General features: G+C 41.4%; 1 protein-coding gene across 1 annotated transcript; it reads left to right on the top strand.

Moving 5' to 3' along the window:
* Window positions 1-7619: 7619 nt before the first annotated feature.
* LOC149068280 (uncharacterized) lies at window positions 7620-18747 on the top strand. Its single transcript, XM_089251772.1, has 3 exons — window positions 7620-8064; window positions 13278-16214; window positions 18399-18747. The coding sequence occupies exon 2, from the start codon at window positions 13516-13518 to the stop codon at window positions 14506-14508; it is 993 nt and encodes a 330-aa protein (XP_089107898.1). The 5' UTR covers window positions 7620-8064; window positions 13278-13515; the 3' UTR covers window positions 14509-16214; window positions 18399-18747.
* The last annotated feature ends 265 nt before the right edge of the window (window positions 18748-19012 follow it).

The raw sequence follows: 19012 nt of genomic DNA, 5'->3' as shown, positions 1-19012 counted from the left end.
TCACTTCACAATTATAAGTTGCGCCATTTCAAAGTATTATTACTACTTGTTTTTAAATACCGTAATAAAGCAATGGCTTATCAGTTTTCAATAAAAAAAATCCATTTTTTACGGTTAATTCAATAATTTGTGTTTTGCTCTGAATGATCTTTTATCACGAAGTTCCCAGCGACCTAGAAACTCAGGGTAATGAACAATGGTCAGGAAAAATGTTAAATATTTGGCAAAAGTCACATGGAAAAGTTCTCTGAAGAGGAAAATAAGCAAACGCAAAAAAACAAATCCGGAAGGTTAATGTTCTGTATCACACAGTGGAACTTCGGTTAACGAGCTTAATTCGTTCCGTGAAGGTGCTCTCCGAATCACTTCGCATAAAAATGACTAATATAAACGGTATTCAATTTGATCATTTTGTGGCACCACGGTTATTTTCTGTACACGAGGACTAATTGAACCCTACAATTTATTGGCGATGCCAAACGACAGCCTTTTTAAACTCATCGAGAGATTAGTGCACTAACGGCAGCGATCGTTTTCTGTGGTCATGGTTGCCGCTTCTGTTTTACCGCCGCGTCACGAAAGTTTCTAAGGACGAATAGGGTATCTAACTCGCGACACCTCCAAACATTCTTTGGTACTTTATGCGAATATCTATCGATCTAGGCTACCACGTCCCGCATTCAATTCAATTGGAGCGAGAGCGGTACGGTTATGAATACAATTATTTATTAAACATATTTACAAAGAACGGGAAATACGACGGCGTCGATGGTATATGTCGAACTCAAAGGTCGAAAACGAACTATCAACGTTGGTAGATTGGTGGTGTCGACAAATATATTGTCTTCACAGAGAGAAAGACTTTTTCTTATTCTCATCTGCCAGCATCAGTGCTGCCATCTGTCAGGTTTTCACTTGACGGCAAACCCCACAGTACCCCACTCGTGACTTCAGTCACGATTTATAGCGATTAGGGAATCGGACTTTTTTCCCACTGCGAGTGAGGTTCAGTGGTCGTTGTCACTGGCTGAGAGTTTTCTGGTAGCACATCTTCCTGCAGCAAAAATGCTGGCTTTAGTCGGTCTATAGACACCGTTACATGCTTACCTTTAATCCGTAGCACGAAGTATTCGGGCGTCCGCTGCATGATTTAAAACGGGCCATCATAGCTGCGCTGGAGCGGAGGTTTCACGGCATCTCTGCGCACAATGTCTGTAGTGCTGGATGAATGAAGACGTTCAGTTCATTGTGGTTAGCAGTAGGAACGGGGCGCAATATAACGCATGGTGCTCGCTAGTTGTGCTGGGAATGTTAGTGGATCCGTAGGCTACTCGGAACCAAGAACTCTGCGGGCGACCGCAGTATGGCACCATAGAGCAGTTCTGCACATGTGGCCTTGATTTCGGGTCGATAGGTTGAATGGAGGCCAAGGAGAACAATTGGTAAGACATCCACCCATCGGTCAGTGAGTTGGCACTTCAGTGGCCGATTAATTTTTTCGACTAGGCCGTTGCCTCGAGGATGAAATGATGTCGTTCGAAGTACTTGTATTCCTAGCAGCTGCGCAACAACTGTGCCTCGAGCCGTTGACCTCTGTCGGTGGTGATTCTGCTAGGTACGCCGAATCGGGAAAGGGGCTATTCAAGTATTACGTCAACATCGATGGGGGGTTCCCTGACTTTTGATGACAAGGGGGGGGGGTAATGCTTACGTTATCAACCACCCTTTATGAAATATTTTTAATGGTATCTTACTCGGTGGGCCAAAAACGAGAAAAACCTTCCGCTAGTTTGTCGGCGCTTGAAGTAACATTCCCTCCTATTGATAAGTACCCTACAGAACCACTTTGGTGATCTCTAAATGTTTCGCGGATCCAAGTGATCAGGAAATGTGTCCGGGTCACTTAAGTGCTCTGGAACTGTGCCACGCATCACACAAATGATCCGTAATTATATGCCGTGGATCATTTAAATAATCTGAGAATGTGCCGTTGGTAACTTGAGTGATGTAGAACAGCGCTGGGGGCCACTTAAATGCTCTAAAACTACGTCACATGTCACTCAAGTAATCTCTAAATGTGTCACAGAGCGCTTAAGTGTTCTGGAACTGTGTCCTGGGTCATTTAAGTGATAAGTTGACACAAAAGATCTTGCATCGATTTCCTCCGAGATATCTGCGACAAACACTACTTCCGGCCAGCGTGTCAATCATCGTTATTGCGTATCGTTTGCCCTGGCTTGGTGGAAGTCGTGGAACCTTGCGTTCGGCAGAAGAATGCTCCGGAGTCGCTGACCGTGTGACGCTGCACTTTCGTCCGTTAACATGATATGCATAATGTCACCTATGTTTTACGACCGACGCCCAGACGAAGCGTTTAGTCGTTGTGCGTTGCTTTCACTTCTGGATGCGACAGTCCATAAGTTACCTTGAAGCCTTGTACTCGAAAGTCCTTTGGTATACACGGTCTTATTCTTCCGTCGGAAATGTCGCATAAAACTTCGGCTGAAGTTCCAGATAAGAGAAGCTTCTGAAGCAGCAATGAAGAATTCGTCTGCAACTCTGGATCGGTCGTCTGTGTTTGATCAATTGCTTCGTAATCGATTTGGCTGGAACGTTCGATTGCATTTATTCGGGAGAGAGCGAAACCTGATTGTCAGAACCTTTCACGTAACGAATGTCAATCGTAAATTGTGAAATGAACAAAAGTTGTCGTGTCTGTCGAGGAGGAGTTTTTGATTGAAGACAAACGTTAATGGCCTATGGTCAGTGAGTACGTAAAATTTCCTTCCCTGAAGGATGAATTGGAAATGTTTCGTAACAGCCAATTCTCGGTCATACGATCATCATTCTGTGAACGCCTGTCGATCTTCTGTCCAAGGTGTGTCATTTTTTTTCGTTTTTGTTAGAGCCTTTGAGAAAAGCAGTTAATCTGGCTTGTTTGTGTGCAGCGTGTGGGAAGAACCTTCAATAAAAATTTAAATGTCCTAGAAATTGTCTCAGATCTTTGGTCTTCGGCAACGGGTAGTCTAGGATAACTTGTACTTTTTCGGGTAAAGATCTAGTGTCGGCTGCGGGAACCTTATGGCCGAGGAACGAAAATTCTGACAATTGTTGGAGATGGGATACATGCGAATCTTCATCGGCTGAAAAAACGAGTATGTCACCTAGGTAAGCGAAACAGTTCGGAACATCACGGAGAATTCCATTGATGAAACGTTGAAAACACTGCGCAGCGTTGCGCAGACCGAAATTGAGGAACGGAAACTCGAACAGTCCAAAAGGAGTGGTGATTTTGGAATGTCCGGTTCGTTGACTGGAATGGCGAGGTATGCTCGTAAAAAATGTTCATACCATGGAGAGCGTGTGAAAAGTCCTGGAGATGAGGTATCGGATAACGGTCAGTTTCATTCAGTCCGCGATAATCTCCGACAGGACGAATTGCACCATTAGCTTTCGGCACAACGTGTAATGAAGAGGCCAAAGAACTTTTGGAAGGCCTGCAGATGCCCTGCTCTACCAGAATACCGCTACTCGAATTCTTTTTTAACTGTATCAAGCACCTGTGGATTCAACCTTAGAGGCCGGCTGTGTATGGCGGGCCAGTGGTCTGAATATAATGGACGGTGTTGTGTTTAACAAAGCGAAAAGTTTCAGATGGATTAATTAACTCTGAAAAATCCTTCAAAATTGTATGGTAGTGAGAGGAGTCGTCAATCACATGAACAGTAGACCGGGAATAAGCTTGAGATATATGCCGGAGATACTGAGGTTGGTGATAGAGTCGACCAAGATCCAGAAATGTCGAAGAAAATCAGCATCAATTATGGGAACGGCTACTTGCACGACGATAATGTTCCACATGAAGCACTTTCTCAACCCATGTTCGGTATCATAAGTTTTGATTTTGGATTGATTTGCGCCATACACAGTTCGAGTGGATCGGTATTGTGATTTTTCGAGTTGCGACCTACCGGAACGCATGATACGTCACTGCCAGTATCGATCAAATATCGACGATTCGTGGTCCTGTCGTAAACGTGTAGCCTGTGACTTATGGAAAAGGTAAATTACCACCCACTGGCTGCTGAGTGGCAGCTGTTACTCGTTTCCCGATTTCGAGAAGTGCAAGGCTCTCTGAATTTGGTAACTGAATGTCCGAAACGGGTATGATAATAACATTGTCCGTCGTTCGGTACCGATGCGAAATTTTGACGTAACTGTTGCGACATATTGGAGCTTCTATAAAATAAACGTCGGTCGCGGGAGGTCGATCGTGAGCATCGAAATTTTAGCTGATTAATCTGTTCTGCCAATTTGGAAACGTGTTTTTGCAAGTACGTTATGAGAGGCGAGATCGCGGCAACAGCATTTGAAGATTCGTTACCAGTCGAGAGAGAATACGACGCTCGTGGCTCTACGACAACTTCGTGGATTTTATCTGCTAGCGTGACAAGCTGCGTCAACTCCTCGGTGGAGGCGAAAAGAATAGATTGAATGGTCGTAAGCCAACCGCTTGAGCCATAGGTTCTTCAAAAACTCGTCGTCGATTTTGTCCCGTGCCATTTCCCGCATTTGACGGAGCAGAAATGACAGTTTGTTGTCGCCCAACTGTAAGTGTCCCAAAAGTTCACGTATTCGTGTGCCTTCGGAATCAGCAAATTCTGAGGTTAATCTTCATTTCAATGCCTCGTATTTATTCATTTCCGGAGGTTGTGTGAAAAACGAAATCAGAAACGTGAGATGAAGTATCCGCGTCGATTGAGGCGATGAGCGAGGCATATTTAGTTTCGTCTCTCGTGATACCCGATAAAAGAAACGATGTCTCGACTTGTGCAAACTACAAAGTAATGATCTGACGCCAAAAAGGTGGCGTTTTTAGACTTATACGATCGATTTGAGCAGCGGCGTCCTCGGCGTTAGTGACAGACATATTGCTGATAGCGAAATTATAATGCGATGCAATATACATAGTTTCGTAATGAAATGATATATGCGAGGGCCTCGATTACAGCGAGAATTTACAGTTCCTATATACAAGGTTTTGACGGCTCTCCCGAATATCCCGAAATTGGGACTTTAGCTTTTCAAGATCGCTCAGCGATAGTCACGTAAGTGTCCGCAAGGTGCGATTGTCGTAAACATCCATATTGTCGGCAAAAACCTTGGACGATGGCGACGTACGATGTGAGTCCCTTTCGTGAATTGGCTCCACAAATTGTCCACAAGTCCTGGCGTCGATGGTGCTTGTTTCGGGTCCTGTTGTCACCACTGGAGCGAGAGCGGTACGATTATGAATACAATTATTTATTAAACATATTTACAAAGAACGAGCAAGTCGACGGTACAAGGCGAACTCCTATAAACGTTTGTAGATTGGTGGTGTCCTCACAGAGAGAAAATACTTTTTCCTTATTCTTATCTGCCAGCATCTGTGCTTCCATCTGATCTGCTGGGTTTTTACTTGACGGCAGACCCCACAGAATAATATATAATGACTACAGTATTATTTATCTCATGATAAATAAATACAATAACACCATAAATTAACGTACAATACACACACAATAATGCTTACAAATTAAATTGAGTCTAAACGAGAGAGAGGAGAAATATCGTTTTAGAACGTTTTGCGCTCTCACTATCGTCTGCAAACCTATTCATTCTGTGAATTTGAAAAAGAACCTATTCAATGATACAGTACTTGCTTTTGCCTTCTTTTTTAGGTTTTCTCGGAAATGGGAAATTACATTGTCGTTGGCAAGATTGATTACTCGCACTGCTTCAGCTTTCATTTTTTACAAAATTTCGCACATTCTACAAATCTCTGTAATCTCATTTGAAGTTAGAAATCCTTAATTTCTCTTCCCGCAGACAAGATAATGTCCTTAAGCTCTTGTTGTTGCGCGCAATGGGGGAATCCATCAGTTTGTCTGTAGTCAACTCTTGGCCCCGTTTCTCCGCTAATTCTTGAATGTCATTCACATCCAGTCCATGGTCTTCGCCAAAGACACAATCTCCTCGACAACTGGTGGTTCCGGTTCATGAGCTAGCCCCTCAAAATAACTTCCAATTAATGCAATCAGCCCACAGTTTTCAGAGCAGTATTAAAAAAAACTTTAAGCGTGGTTACAATGTTACATCTACTGTTATCGTAAACAGTCACACAATCGCATGTGTGTGTTAATTTTTCGAGTGAAGTATGCTGACCGGAGACTGTTGGGAAGAATATTACTTATAATTGCATAATACGTGTATGGACGAAAGTGAAAACCCTCGGCTCAGTTGTGATAAAGGCCCGTATACACTAGTGATCGGATCTTGCGATGAAAGCATTCGCAAAAAAAGGTTGTTCAGTAATTTGTACGGTGTTGTGAACGATTCTTGAGCTGTTTTCACTGGACCCACCTGAAATCGGGTTTTTCAACGAACACAAAGGAAAGAAAGGAACACAAAGGAAGTTTGTGTACCCACGAGCGGATTAGAACCGCTGCAGGGGGTCGTGCGTTGCACGATCGGCGCGCTAGTGTATACGCGCCTTAACGTGAAACAAAATAAACAAAGCGCAAAATTTTTGCTCGTAATGCGAGTCATAGCTCATTTACCGAATCAAAATTTGCTCAAAATTTTCACCCGTTAACTGAAGTTCCACTGTAAACATTCAAAAAGCCACTGTTCACATCCGTGAATATTCCAGAAGACTTTTTTTTTATATCCTACTAAATCATTCTCTCTTCCTTCTGATTGGTTTTCGGTTGCGAAGAAAAAAAAACCCTTAGCTCTTTCAATAATATCTTCTGATTAAATTTGAAGAAAATGATTCTGATGGCCATCTTCTCATTCATACAAATCATGCGAAATGGTTGACCTAACGTTGTTGCTGAAACTTAAGAGTGCACTTGTGTGTGTCTAGCGTTTGGCGTTTTGTTTTCAGTAGGTGGGTGCCATCTAGGTACTGTTCCGTTATAACTTGGGTGACCATACGTCTCGTATTTCCCGGCACAATCCCGGTTTTTTCTGGTTGTCCCGACTTTTTTGCAAAACTGTCCCCGTTTTTCACGTATTTTCAACGAAGCCAACTTGACTTTTTTTTCTTAATTTTATTCTTCAAATCAACGATTAAAATTATCCCAACTCAGAAATTACATTATGATAATTCACGACTAGAAATAAGAATATTCATCTCACATATTTCTGTCGTGTGTTTTTTTAATTCACTGCAATATACAGTGGCGCTTCATTTCCCGCGATTGGCGACTTTTCTTTTCTGTGGATTTTAGCACGAGATAGCAATTTTGCTTAGTTTTGGCATCATTTTTGGCGACGTCCCGTATTTCGAAGTCCAATATCCCGTATCTTCCTTGAGAAAATATTGTCAGCCTAGTTATAACTATACCAAGGCATTGACACTTTTTGTGTTACAGGTCCATCGAATCGTTTCAAATATTTTACTAGTCTTTGAATTCAGAAAGAATTCAGTTGAGAAAAGCTGAGCAGTATATATCCCATAGCTGAATGAATGAACGCCAGAACTCTGCCACTGGACTTATCCCGTTGCCGAGATCTCTTCCAGCCCAGCATCGTGGCAAAGTCCGGAACTCTTTATTTTGAGTCAAAAAAGAAAAAAAAAAACAATTTTTACAACATATTTCATCTGAACAATTGGGTACTGTCGCGATTAACAAATTTTGTGATGATTGCAGACGATGTGGGGTTGGGAAAAGTTCCAGGGTCTAGAAGGATGAATGTACACATATTTATCTCCTATAGCCAGCGTTCACATTTACACACGTCGATGACGTCATGCCGAGTGACGATAGGTAGGTGAAACGGGAAAAAGTAGATCGCGGGGAGGAAAACCATGAGAAAAAAACGGCTTCCATTTTGAAAATCAATTTCGGTCACGTCGTCGACGAGAAAGTGGTCGATTCTCAATGATTTTTTTTGGCTGCAACTACAATTACAATAGGCCATTCAAGAGAGATAGCACTGATCACTCGTTCTTTCACTCGAGGTTTTCATTCAACAGATTCCAGCTGGCGGGAGAATATCGATCTCAATTCAGAGGTAAGAAATTTTCTCCATGACACTACTTCTCTTCCATGTACTACTATTATTACGAAAACAAGAGCTGCTACTTCGAAATCCTTGTGCTGCCATCTATTATCTCCATAAAGTAATTACTTTTTACAAGATACGCGTTTGGTGTCGCAAATTTATACGTTTTATTTAAAAAAACTTTTCTATATTCCATAATAATAAAGAGATATTATGTAGCAATTATGCAAATTACTATCAAAATAAATTCTGAACAATTACTATTTAAGGGACCATTCAAGTATTACGTCAGCATCGAGAGAGGGGGGTTTCGGATTTGATGACAAGGGGGGTTTGAAGGTTGTTATATACGTCATCAACCACCCCTTTTTGAAAATATGAAGTATTCTTCGCTGCTGACGAAATTTTGCTGACAAGAGGGTGGGAGTCAAAAATGGCTGAAAATCTGCTTACGTAACACTTGGATGGTCCCTTACGTAAGCAGATTTTTAGCCATTTTGACACCCCCCCCCCCCCGTCAGCAAAAATTCGTCAGTAGCTTAGAATATTTCATATCTTCAAAAAGGGTGGTTGATGACGTAAGCAACCTTCAACCCCCCCCCCCACGATGCTGACGTAATACTTGAATGACCCCTAAACAAATTTCTAACTATTACTATTTGAATAAATTATTTACCAATTATTATTGAAATAAATTCTGAACAATTACTGCTTGAAATTTCGAACAATCACTATTGAAGTAAATTTCGAACAATTATACTATTTGAATAAATTATTAACTATTGAAGATTTAAGCTGAGATGTTGTTTGAAAGCATGAACCACTCATCAATTAAATAACAAAATAAACATTTAATGTAAAATAGAGATTAACATGAACATTAACAGCAACTTACTAAGCCTGGTGGGGGAAAAACCTACTTTCGCTCGTTGTAACAGTGCCGCCACAACTGAACTTCAGAGGAGGGATGAGGGTGAAAAAAGAAAAGCTTATAGTAAATATCTAAATAATCTCCCTCTTCATGTAAAGTTTTCTTTTACAACATATGCAAAGCAAATTTCACACAATTCAAAATATACTCATATACATAACCCCCTATACATGTAACAATCAATGCAATACAATTTTGTGTCACAATGCAGTAAGCATGCAATGTAACAGGCATAAAATTCAATGGACATGAAATTCAATACAAAGTTTCAAGATATTGTTCCGGATAAATGTCTCACACAAGTCTTTGAAATGAGCAGAGGATGAAACAATTCGCAGCACTCACGGAACAGCAATTTCTATAGTCATCCACAAACAGAGATACACGCTAACTAAAGATATCGAACTACAAATAAGGTTCTCGCATTGAGGATAAAGTCCATCAACTGACTCCTCTCTTGTGATGGTATCACTTTTTAACGGTAGAAGCTCCGAGAAAAAGAATATTCGAGAGAATTTTATTTTATAGTACCAAATTGCTGGCGCTACTTGTCGGGTGGAAAATTACAAATATACAAATACAACGCCACAACCGGCAAATTGCCCAACGAGGTGGCTGACTTAAGAACATCATGGATCCCCGAGCCATTTTTTGGGGGCCCTACCTAATACTTGTACACCACACATACACCCCGCCCACACAACCCCCCCCCCGCGGAACTCCCAACGAATCGGTACATGCGGGAATGTGCGCGTACGTGTAGTGAAACCTGACGTGAAGTTTTTTGTTTCTCTGTAATGCTTGTTATGTGTAGTGCTGCCATCTGTTTTTCTAACTATGAGTGAAGTGTTATGATTGAATGATTTATCGTTGTAGGACTGTTGCTCTCTGTGGCGAGACTTTTTAACGGGGAGATCGGCTCGCATTTGCGCCTTGAAGTTGGGAACCACAGAAAACCAACTTCAGCCGACCACCACTGTGGGGTTCGAACCCGGATCCTCGCATCGCGAGTCCGTCACTTAACCCTCCAGAAGAATCTGAATGCTTCACGTTGCACCTTCACATTTCTCTTTCGGGAACAGGACATTACTGACTTTGAGGAAGGGCGATTTTCAACAAAATGCGCTAACAATTATTTACAGGTAAATAAAATGACGACTATTTACACAATCTTCGTAACAATGTACATTATACAGAACGTAATCCCAGCAGCTTACAGCAATTTTGATTATCAAATCCTTTGGTGAGCATGTTAGCCAGCATATATCCAAAGAATCTGAATATTTTACATCGATAACACCATTTTCATAAATTTCGCGAACATCATGGTAACGTATGTCAATATGCTTGCTTCTAGCATGAAATACAGGTTTTTTTCAGAAACTTCGCTGCTGACTGATTGGCACAAAACACAGATGCAGTCATTGAACTTGGGGACAGTTCACGGATGAAATTTTTTCAAATACACAGCACAGTCTCTTTCGCCGCTTTCAGTTCTCTTTTCGATGATAACGCGACACTTCGTTGTTTTCACGATTCCCCAGTCACGGCTCCTACAGCGAATGTGAACGCGTATCCATAGTATGACCTTCCGTCCTTGATGTCTGAAACCCAGTCGACATCCGCATACTCAGTCAATGGCTTTCCCGAGCGCTTCTATGTGAGACCTTGATCCTTAGTGCCTTTGAGGTACCTCAGGATTCTCTTCGCTGCAATCCAATGACATTTTCCGGGGTGGTTGTTGAATTGGCTGAGAAAATTCACAGCATGAGTGATGTCGGGTCTAGTTGTCACAGACAGATACATCAGAGAACCAATCAGACTTCGGTGCGGAACGTCTTTCATTTCGGATTTTTCCACATCATTTTTGGGACACATCTCTCTCTGGTCAACTTGATGCCGCTCTACATCGGTGGCCTGGCTACACCAGGATATCCTTGGTGTAATTCTTTTGAGACATCTTGATAGAGTCCTTGTTTTGTTCAAACTCGTACAATAATTACCAAGATCCTTCGTTTTAAAAGAATTTGCCAGATTATCTCTAATGATTTCATAGTTCTCTTTGGAATTTTCTGAAAACGATTAGCTCAACAACATAAACAATGATGATTGTTTCTGTGGTCGACGTTTTATTGACACGCACATACTTGCCACTGTCGTCCGGATTGTTTCAGTCCATAAAGTGATCGTTTTAGCAGAAACACTTTATCAGCACTCAATTTGTCTCGGATCAGGAATTTTTCCATATAGATTTCTTCATTTAAATCACCATCCACATACACCATCACAAGTTGATGATTATGTGAGACCATTTTCAACTGCATGGGCAATTACGGTTCTGATTGAAATCAGCCTTGCCACTGGAGAATAATTTTCTGCAAAGACCACTTCAGGAGTACTTGAGAACAACCTTTAGCGACGAGCCTTGCTTTGTATTTTTCCACACTTCCGTCAGGTTTGTACTTCAATTTCAGTACCCACTTGCATCCAATCACCTTTTCCTTTCTTGGTCTATCGACGATTTCCCATGCTTTTTCCTGCGTTAAGGCGTCAAATTTATCATTTATGGCTTGCTTTCATTGCGCTTGCTGCGGCCCACGCAAAGCTACAGAAACAGTAGGATTATTTCTCTGCGCCACCAACCAGCTGCGCGGCTTCGGTATCTCGAATGGTTTTCATTTGGTACTCTTTTCGTTTCCTTAACCAAGGTTATGGTTGTCTTATCTAAGTATGGATAGCTTCTCGATTTATTCCATTATGCCTTCCATACTTCTTTTTAAACGTATCAATTGTGTGTTAGAATTCACAACCCCGAAGGTAAGCTGTTCCATTTATTTATATCCCTATTGGAGAAAAACTCCCTGTGACACACAACTTGGAGTTTCCTTTACTAAACGATACTGGTGTCCCCTTGTTGAAGCAGTTGAATGACGGTGTATTAATAACTCATAGTCCATTCTATCCATCACGTTGAAAATTTTAAACATTTCGATGATATCCCCCCCGACACCAGCGTTCCTCAAATGTGAACATATTCAAGAAATATTCTTTCTTCACAGTTTAAGCCCCGTGTGCCATCAAGAGCTGGCGTAGCTCTTCTCCGCAACTCCTCGACCAAATCCCTCTATAAGAATGGTCTCTAAAACCTACTGGCATACTCCAACCCAGGACGAACTAAGACCCGGAAAAGTGGAAGAGTTTCTTTAGGAGCACGCGAAGAATGAAACCGAGCATTCTATTCGATTTTTTGACCACCGCTGAATATTGTTCAGAAAACCTAAGCCGCTCGTCATTGAGAATTCCCAAATCGGTCACCCTAGTTGCATCCGAGATAGTAATACCATTCCACTCGTAAGTAAAACGAGAATTGTTCGAACCAAAATGAACGACCATGTACTTGTTAACGTTAAACTTCATACTCCATTCATTAGCCCATGCTGCAATCATATTCAAATATTCAAGAAGGAATAAAATTTAATGTTTATAGTATGCTAATATAAAGCTTAGCACGTTCTGGTTCTTCTTCAGATTATAATGAACCACCTTCCTAATAAGGACGTGTCAACTTGCGCAGTGAACAGTTACTAGAGAACTTGCTGGTATAGCTGCAACAAGAATGAGATATAGTATAAACGTTTGTGAACACAATTCTAAATAAGGTTGTAATGAGCGGAGACAACGATGTGTACAGAAGTTTTCAATTGCGATCTTCAGTTTTGCAACTGTGACGACATCCATTGTTTCAATGGCTTTGACTCCCATGCTAGCGCAGTCGATCTGTCAGTTAATCGAAAACTAGTCCTCATATAAAACTGGTAGCAACGGACAGAAAGTTTCAAAGATTTATGCTGCCACGTTATTTTATTATTCTACGTAGGTTGGTTAATAAGACGTCTATAAAAGATTTTGTCTAAATGGGGGTTTCAGGCCTGTTGATGGATAGACCAGATTCTGACTGTTTGAAATTTTGATGAGCATTACATGAAGAGATTTTGGGCTGTGGAATGACTTGACACAGGGGCATTGGCATACACTGTGTAAGTATGTTGAAAGATGAGGAAGTTTGAAATCGCAAAATTGGTAGGAAACTGTGCTTCAACAATGGACCACCAGTTTCAGTTGTTGAGTCGCAGTGAGTTTTTTGCTTGTGAACAGAATCGAATAGCTCAACTCCTTTAGTCGGTAATTCTACCGTAATTTACGCCGGAGTAAACAATTTAATTTGGCAATTAAAGAAAAAATATGAATAAATTTTGGGATTTTTTACATTGAGTTTTATTCTTCTCTGCAGGTTATTCGATGGTTTTGATCAGAATTTGAAGAAAGATGACGAGATGGAGGACTGTCGATTGAGCTGGCGATGGAATCAAATAATGTTTTCTTTCTAATTGATTGACGAGTACTTGATGTGTTTCGAGTGTGCGATATATGTTTCAATTCATGATAGAAGACAACAAGGTTGACAGTGCAACAAACAAATTTGATCGAGAGTGTCAAACTCTTGCTGAAGAAACTGTAAGATTCCAAATATGGATGAAAACAAATCCAAAACAACTGGGAAGACTGGAGTGCGTGCCAATGCGGCGAAGAACAAATGTAATTTTTGCGACAAAACATTTCCGAGTTGTTCTCGTCTGAAGGTACACGAGAGGACTCATACCGGAGAAAAACCGTATCGATGTTGTACTTGCCATAGAAGCTTTTCCACGATTGGTACATTAAACAGACATGAAAGAATTCACAGGGGGGAAAAACCGTACGAATGTGCCATTTGCAACAAAGCATTTTCGCAAAAGGGTGATCTGAAGACGCACGAAAGGGTTCACACCGGAGAGAAACTTTTTGGATGCTCGATTTGCGGTAAAAAATTCACACACAGTTACAGTTTGAGCCGTCACGGGAGGCTTCACTCTCTAGAACAACCATTCGTCTGTGAAATTTGTGGTAAACCATTCAGAGAGAGAAACGCTTTGGTTAGACATAGAAGGACTCACACAAAGGAAAGACCTTTCGAATGTGTTATTTGTAATAAGGGATTCACGCGCCAATCAGCTCTGACGACGCACGAAAGGATTCACACAGGTGATAAGCCCTTCGAATGCGCCATTTGCCGTAAGAAGTTCAACAAGTCTGATCGATTGAACACACACATCAGAATCCACACCGGAGAGAAACCTTATGTATGTTTCGTTTGTGGGAGAAGGTTTTCGCATTCGACTAGTTTAGAAGTACACGAAAGGATTCATACGGGAGAAAAGCCCTACAAATGCGACGTTTGTAGCAAATCATTCTCCGATTCCATCAATCTTACCAGGCACAAAAGAACTCACACTGGCGAAAAACCTTTTCAATGCGATATTTGCCTTAAGAAATTTTCAAGAAATGACGACATGAAGAGCCATAAGCGAATTCATACTGGTGAGAAACCTTATGAGTGTTCTTTTTGCAAGAAAAGATTTCCTCGTTTGAACAATTTAAAAGCACACGAGAGAACCCATTCTGGGGAAATCTGCCGTTCATAGGAGATCATGTTCAGGTTCTACTCATCTGAACAGGCCAGTGGACTCGAAACAGAGGCCCTAAGAACAGTCATGGATGGTTCTGTAAAAGACATTTGCTTCCGCCTTCCTAAAAACATACCCCCCCCCCTCTCTTCGATATGGTATATACTCTCAGAAACAATCGAATTAGAGACAGCTGGCGGTATGTAAAAGAGGCACTGTGGATAGCACGTGACTGACACAAACATGACGTAAAAAGCGCTATGCTTTATAAGAAAATTTGTTCACAGAAGCAGTCATAGTTGAACGTACTATGAGCAAGACAAAAGAAAGTGCATTTGAGTGCATGAGTAAGTGCATTTGATCATGGGGGGAAAATTGTCGGAGCCCATTGCATGGATCACTCCATCTAGGAAGCTGTGTAGACATAGAGATTTTCAAGTTTCATGGTGTCAAGGGCCTATCGAGAGTACATCGATTCGGGTAAAAGAATCACAGCCAACTGCCGTCGACAACAGCGTGTGGATAAGCGGTGTCGATATTGGCTAGCTCGCTTCAAGATAGGCTGGCCACCGGGCGACAAATCATTCAGCTATTTAATTCTAGTGCGTCTACTACTCTTCTAGTTCTTCTACAGCGTCTGGTAACATCATCCGCTGATCCACCTTCCATCGATTTGATAGCACGAACGCCTCGCCACCCCACGCCGTACAGTCGTCCGCAGGCGAGCGACATGGAAGAAGAGTCAGACGTTGAAGTGGTACCGCCTGCACAGACCTTGTCACCACCGTTGCTCGTGGTAAACAAAACAACACTGAACCGAGCCGATTTAGCTTCGGCGGGAATTCAGTCTCACGTGAAAGGATAAGCAGCTATACCATTCAGAATCGTCTCCTCGCCATGGTCCCGCAAGAGTAGAGTCCTCCAACTGCAAGATGAGACTTGGCTGCATCATGTCATGTTGGATGATTCTGTTCTTTTCTAGAAGAAGCAAAATGTGAAAGCTCAGTCGCTGATGAGTAATTCTCGATGTGCAATTGCTTCACCTAAAAAAATATAAATCAAACTGCCTGACGTAACATAGCCAAGTCTCATCTTGTTTGGATGACTGACTTTAATGGCTGCACATCACAAAGCGCAATGGTTAGCCTGGGACATAAGAACGCCACCACTAGGCCCTAGAAACATGGAAAAACGTTGCCTGGATGGATGAGTTGAGAGTCACGTTGGTTCATGTCGATGACAGGGTACTAGTACGACGCAAACCGCATGAAGCGATGGATTCCTCATACCAGCAGGATACCGTTCAAGTTGGTGACAGTCTTGTCTGTTTACGTGGACTGAAATAGGATCTTTGATGTGTATTACATCATTCTTCACAAGGGAACGGTACAGGGAGATCCTTGAGAACCATTCTCTTCCGTTTGTGTGGCTGTAGCATCAAAACTGTGCCTTATCTTTCAACACCACAATGCACTGCGCCATCGCTCCCACATTGTATCCGAATGATTGGAGGAACACACACTCTACAGACGTAAATATGATTCTCCGGTCAGCTAGGTCACCAGACTTCAATTCATTTGAGCATATTTGAGACGCTGTCGACAGAGATGTTCGGGCTGTGAATCCTCATCCACAAAAATCTTCACGAACGCTCCCGGACGTTTCTGGTTCAGAATCGCCGTCATCATCAGACCGAAAGGCGGGTGCTACACGATACTAGACAGGTATTTCTAATTCAATTGCTCTTTAGTGTAATCCTTTGCGCGTGAATGCAATCAACTTCAAACCTATACGCCCTTTCGAAACTTGGTAGTGCTATAATAGAGAGAGAAAACTAGACAAATGCAAGCAAGTCATAACTAGAGCCCAAAAGTTCAGGCAAAATTCCATAAATGCCTATTTTTGCCTATTTTCAAGCTTTTCTGAAAAAATGTCTTTTTTGAACCTTTTCTGCCCCATAAATGCCTATTTTTACATAGTTTCAAGTTCATTGGTGCATTTCAGAGGCCATAATATGCAAACTTGGATGTTTTGAGCATTGAGATCAAAAGAAATGCTTTTTAAAATTTTTTCTCAGCTCTCAGTATTATCAACCAGAAATTCCCCCCCCCCGTCCTTCCAGCCCCATTTAAACTCGAATGAATGATCTGAGAGATAGGGAATTTGGTGTTGACACATACATTAACTTTGCTATGACCGGGTGATGTTAGACGTGAATAATTTTGTTTCAGATGAACGCAGCCTACTTTTAGAAAAGCGGAAGAAAATTAGAAATTTGTTTCTCCTCATGCTGCACGTTATATGTCTCGCTCAGGTATTGGACGGCATTGTATGTGTATTGATTGTCCCATGACTCACACAACGCGAGGTAGGAGAAGACAGGGCTCATGTTGTTTTGATTATCTTTTTTACACCATAAAATGCACTGCAAACAACCACATAGCTACCTATTTATTTTTTTAGTTTTTGTTATTTGATTAAATTGTGACCAGAGTCACCCTCAGGGGTGAGACAAATGCGGCCACACAGGTCCCACTCTTAGAGGAGTCCCGCATACGTATGAGTAGAGTGACCATACGTCCTGTATTTGCCGGGACAGTCCCGGTTTTTCTCGTATTTTCAACGAAGCTAACCTTTCTTCTAAGTGGTTCTTCAAATCAAAGATTAAAATTATCTTCCCAACTCAGAAATTACATTACGATAATTACGACTACAAATAAGGGTAATTTGTCCCGTTTTTTTTTTAAATTCCCTGTAATTTGAAGTTGCACTCCATTTTCCTCGATTGGCGACTTTTCTGTGATTTTAGCACGAGTTGGCGTTTTCGCTTACTTTTGCCATCAGTTTTGGCGATGATTAACGATCTCCCTTATTTTCCCGTATTTAGAAGCTCAATCTCACGTATTTTTCTAGAGCAAATATGGTCAGCCCACGTATGAGGGAATATAAAAAAAGTAAATTTTTTTTACAATAGAACACGGTAGCTATGCATCAACTACAGAAATGATAGTGATTGTTCCAAATAACACATCAAATGAACGGTAATTATTCGCAATTCGAAGGTACCATACCCCACAGACCATTTTCTCTTCGGGCCCCGCGTCTGGTTATGGTGGCCTCGAAATTGACCTGAGGGACTTCAAATACTTTATTTTGGGCTTGAAATCAATTTAACTTGGATAATATAATGCAGTTATTATAAACCATAATTAAAACGGTAGATGGATTAAGTGCAACCAATTTTCCGGCAAGTTTTTGGACCCTTAATACCTTGGTTTTTAGTTGCCGGTCATCCCTTGTGTAATGTATTGAATTAGAAACGAATAATTCTAAGAATTCCAGTGAATAATAGTTAGCTCATTAATTCTGGAATAACAAATTGCAAAAATTATATTAAAAAAATAAATAGTCCGTTCCTTCCTCATTTCCCTTTGGCTGCCATAACAAAATAACGGGAATTGCGATGACATTAAGCAAATCACGTGATCTTCGGACCAGAGATGGGCTTAAGTATTTTGCGGCCCCTCTGAATAGGGGTTTTCCAATACCCCAGGTGTACTCTGTCCATGGGTACTCTGGTGCCCTAGAACGACTGTGAAACTACTTCGTAGTCATAAAGCGTGAAGTGGGCATCAATTCCTGAGACACGGATGCGTTTATAAACCAAGTTGTTAGTGGCTCGACAATTTTTGTACCGTGTGTGTTTGTGCAGAAGGCGTAAGGAAGAATATGATTTGCTGCTTACCAAATACTTTGGAAGAGAAAATTTGCGCCGCTCTCTTATATTAAGTTACGCAATCGCTAAAAGTTTGAATATATTTGGAAACTGGTGCTCACACATGACATATTTTGATAAAGTTATTTTCGGATCATCTATTTAAATGCCTTGTATCTATTTTTATCTGCAGGTGCCTCTCATGGGAATTCCAATCAGGGATAAATGACAGAATCGACATCTGATGTGATTTTGTGAAAGTTGAATGGAATCTTTTTTTTTTTTTAAGTTCGTCAAGAAGCCACTGGGTCTGTTATTCGTGTTGTGGTTCATGGTGGGAAAACGTGGAATTTCTGTTTTACCTGAATCAGGAATTTTCCAAACAGAATTCAAAGAAGCTGAAAATATAATCCCTCACCCTCCTCGATGGAGAAAAACAAATCTCAGAAGACCGGAAAGAAGACACGTAAATGTGGTTTTTTTTTTTTGCAGTAAAACGTTTTCATGTAATTCTCTGATTTTGCACGAAAGAACTCACACCGGGGGGGGGGGGGGGGGCATACGAGTGCATTCATTGTAGCAAGCGATTTTCACAACGTACACACCTTGGTATCCACACAAGGACTCGTACCGGAGAAAAACCGTACAAATGCGTTCTTTGCATTAAAACGTTCGCAAGGCTTGATTGTTTGAACATCCAAAAAAGAAGTCACACGGGAGAGAAACCGTACGAATGCGAAATTTGCCTTAAACGTTATTGCATTCTTGGGGACTCAAACATCCACTAAAGGATTCATTCCGGAGAAA

The sequence above is a fragment of the Pholcus phalangioides genome, unplaced genomic scaffold (genome assembly GCF_987345545.1).
Source record: "Pholcus phalangioides strain wild (caught in Gottingen) unplaced genomic scaffold, Ppha-v1.0 ptg000027l_1, whole genome shotgun sequence".
Taxonomy (NCBI): domain Eukaryota; kingdom Metazoa; phylum Arthropoda; class Arachnida; order Araneae; family Pholcidae; genus Pholcus; species Pholcus phalangioides.
This window is presented reverse-complemented; position numbering and strand designations above follow the sequence as displayed.

Bases quoted from the DNA above. Each gene is read 5' to 3' on its own strand.
- LOC149068280 (XM_089251772.1), top strand. From the start codon at position 13,516: ATGGATGAAAACAAATCCAAAACAACTGGGAAGACTGGAGTGCGTGCC.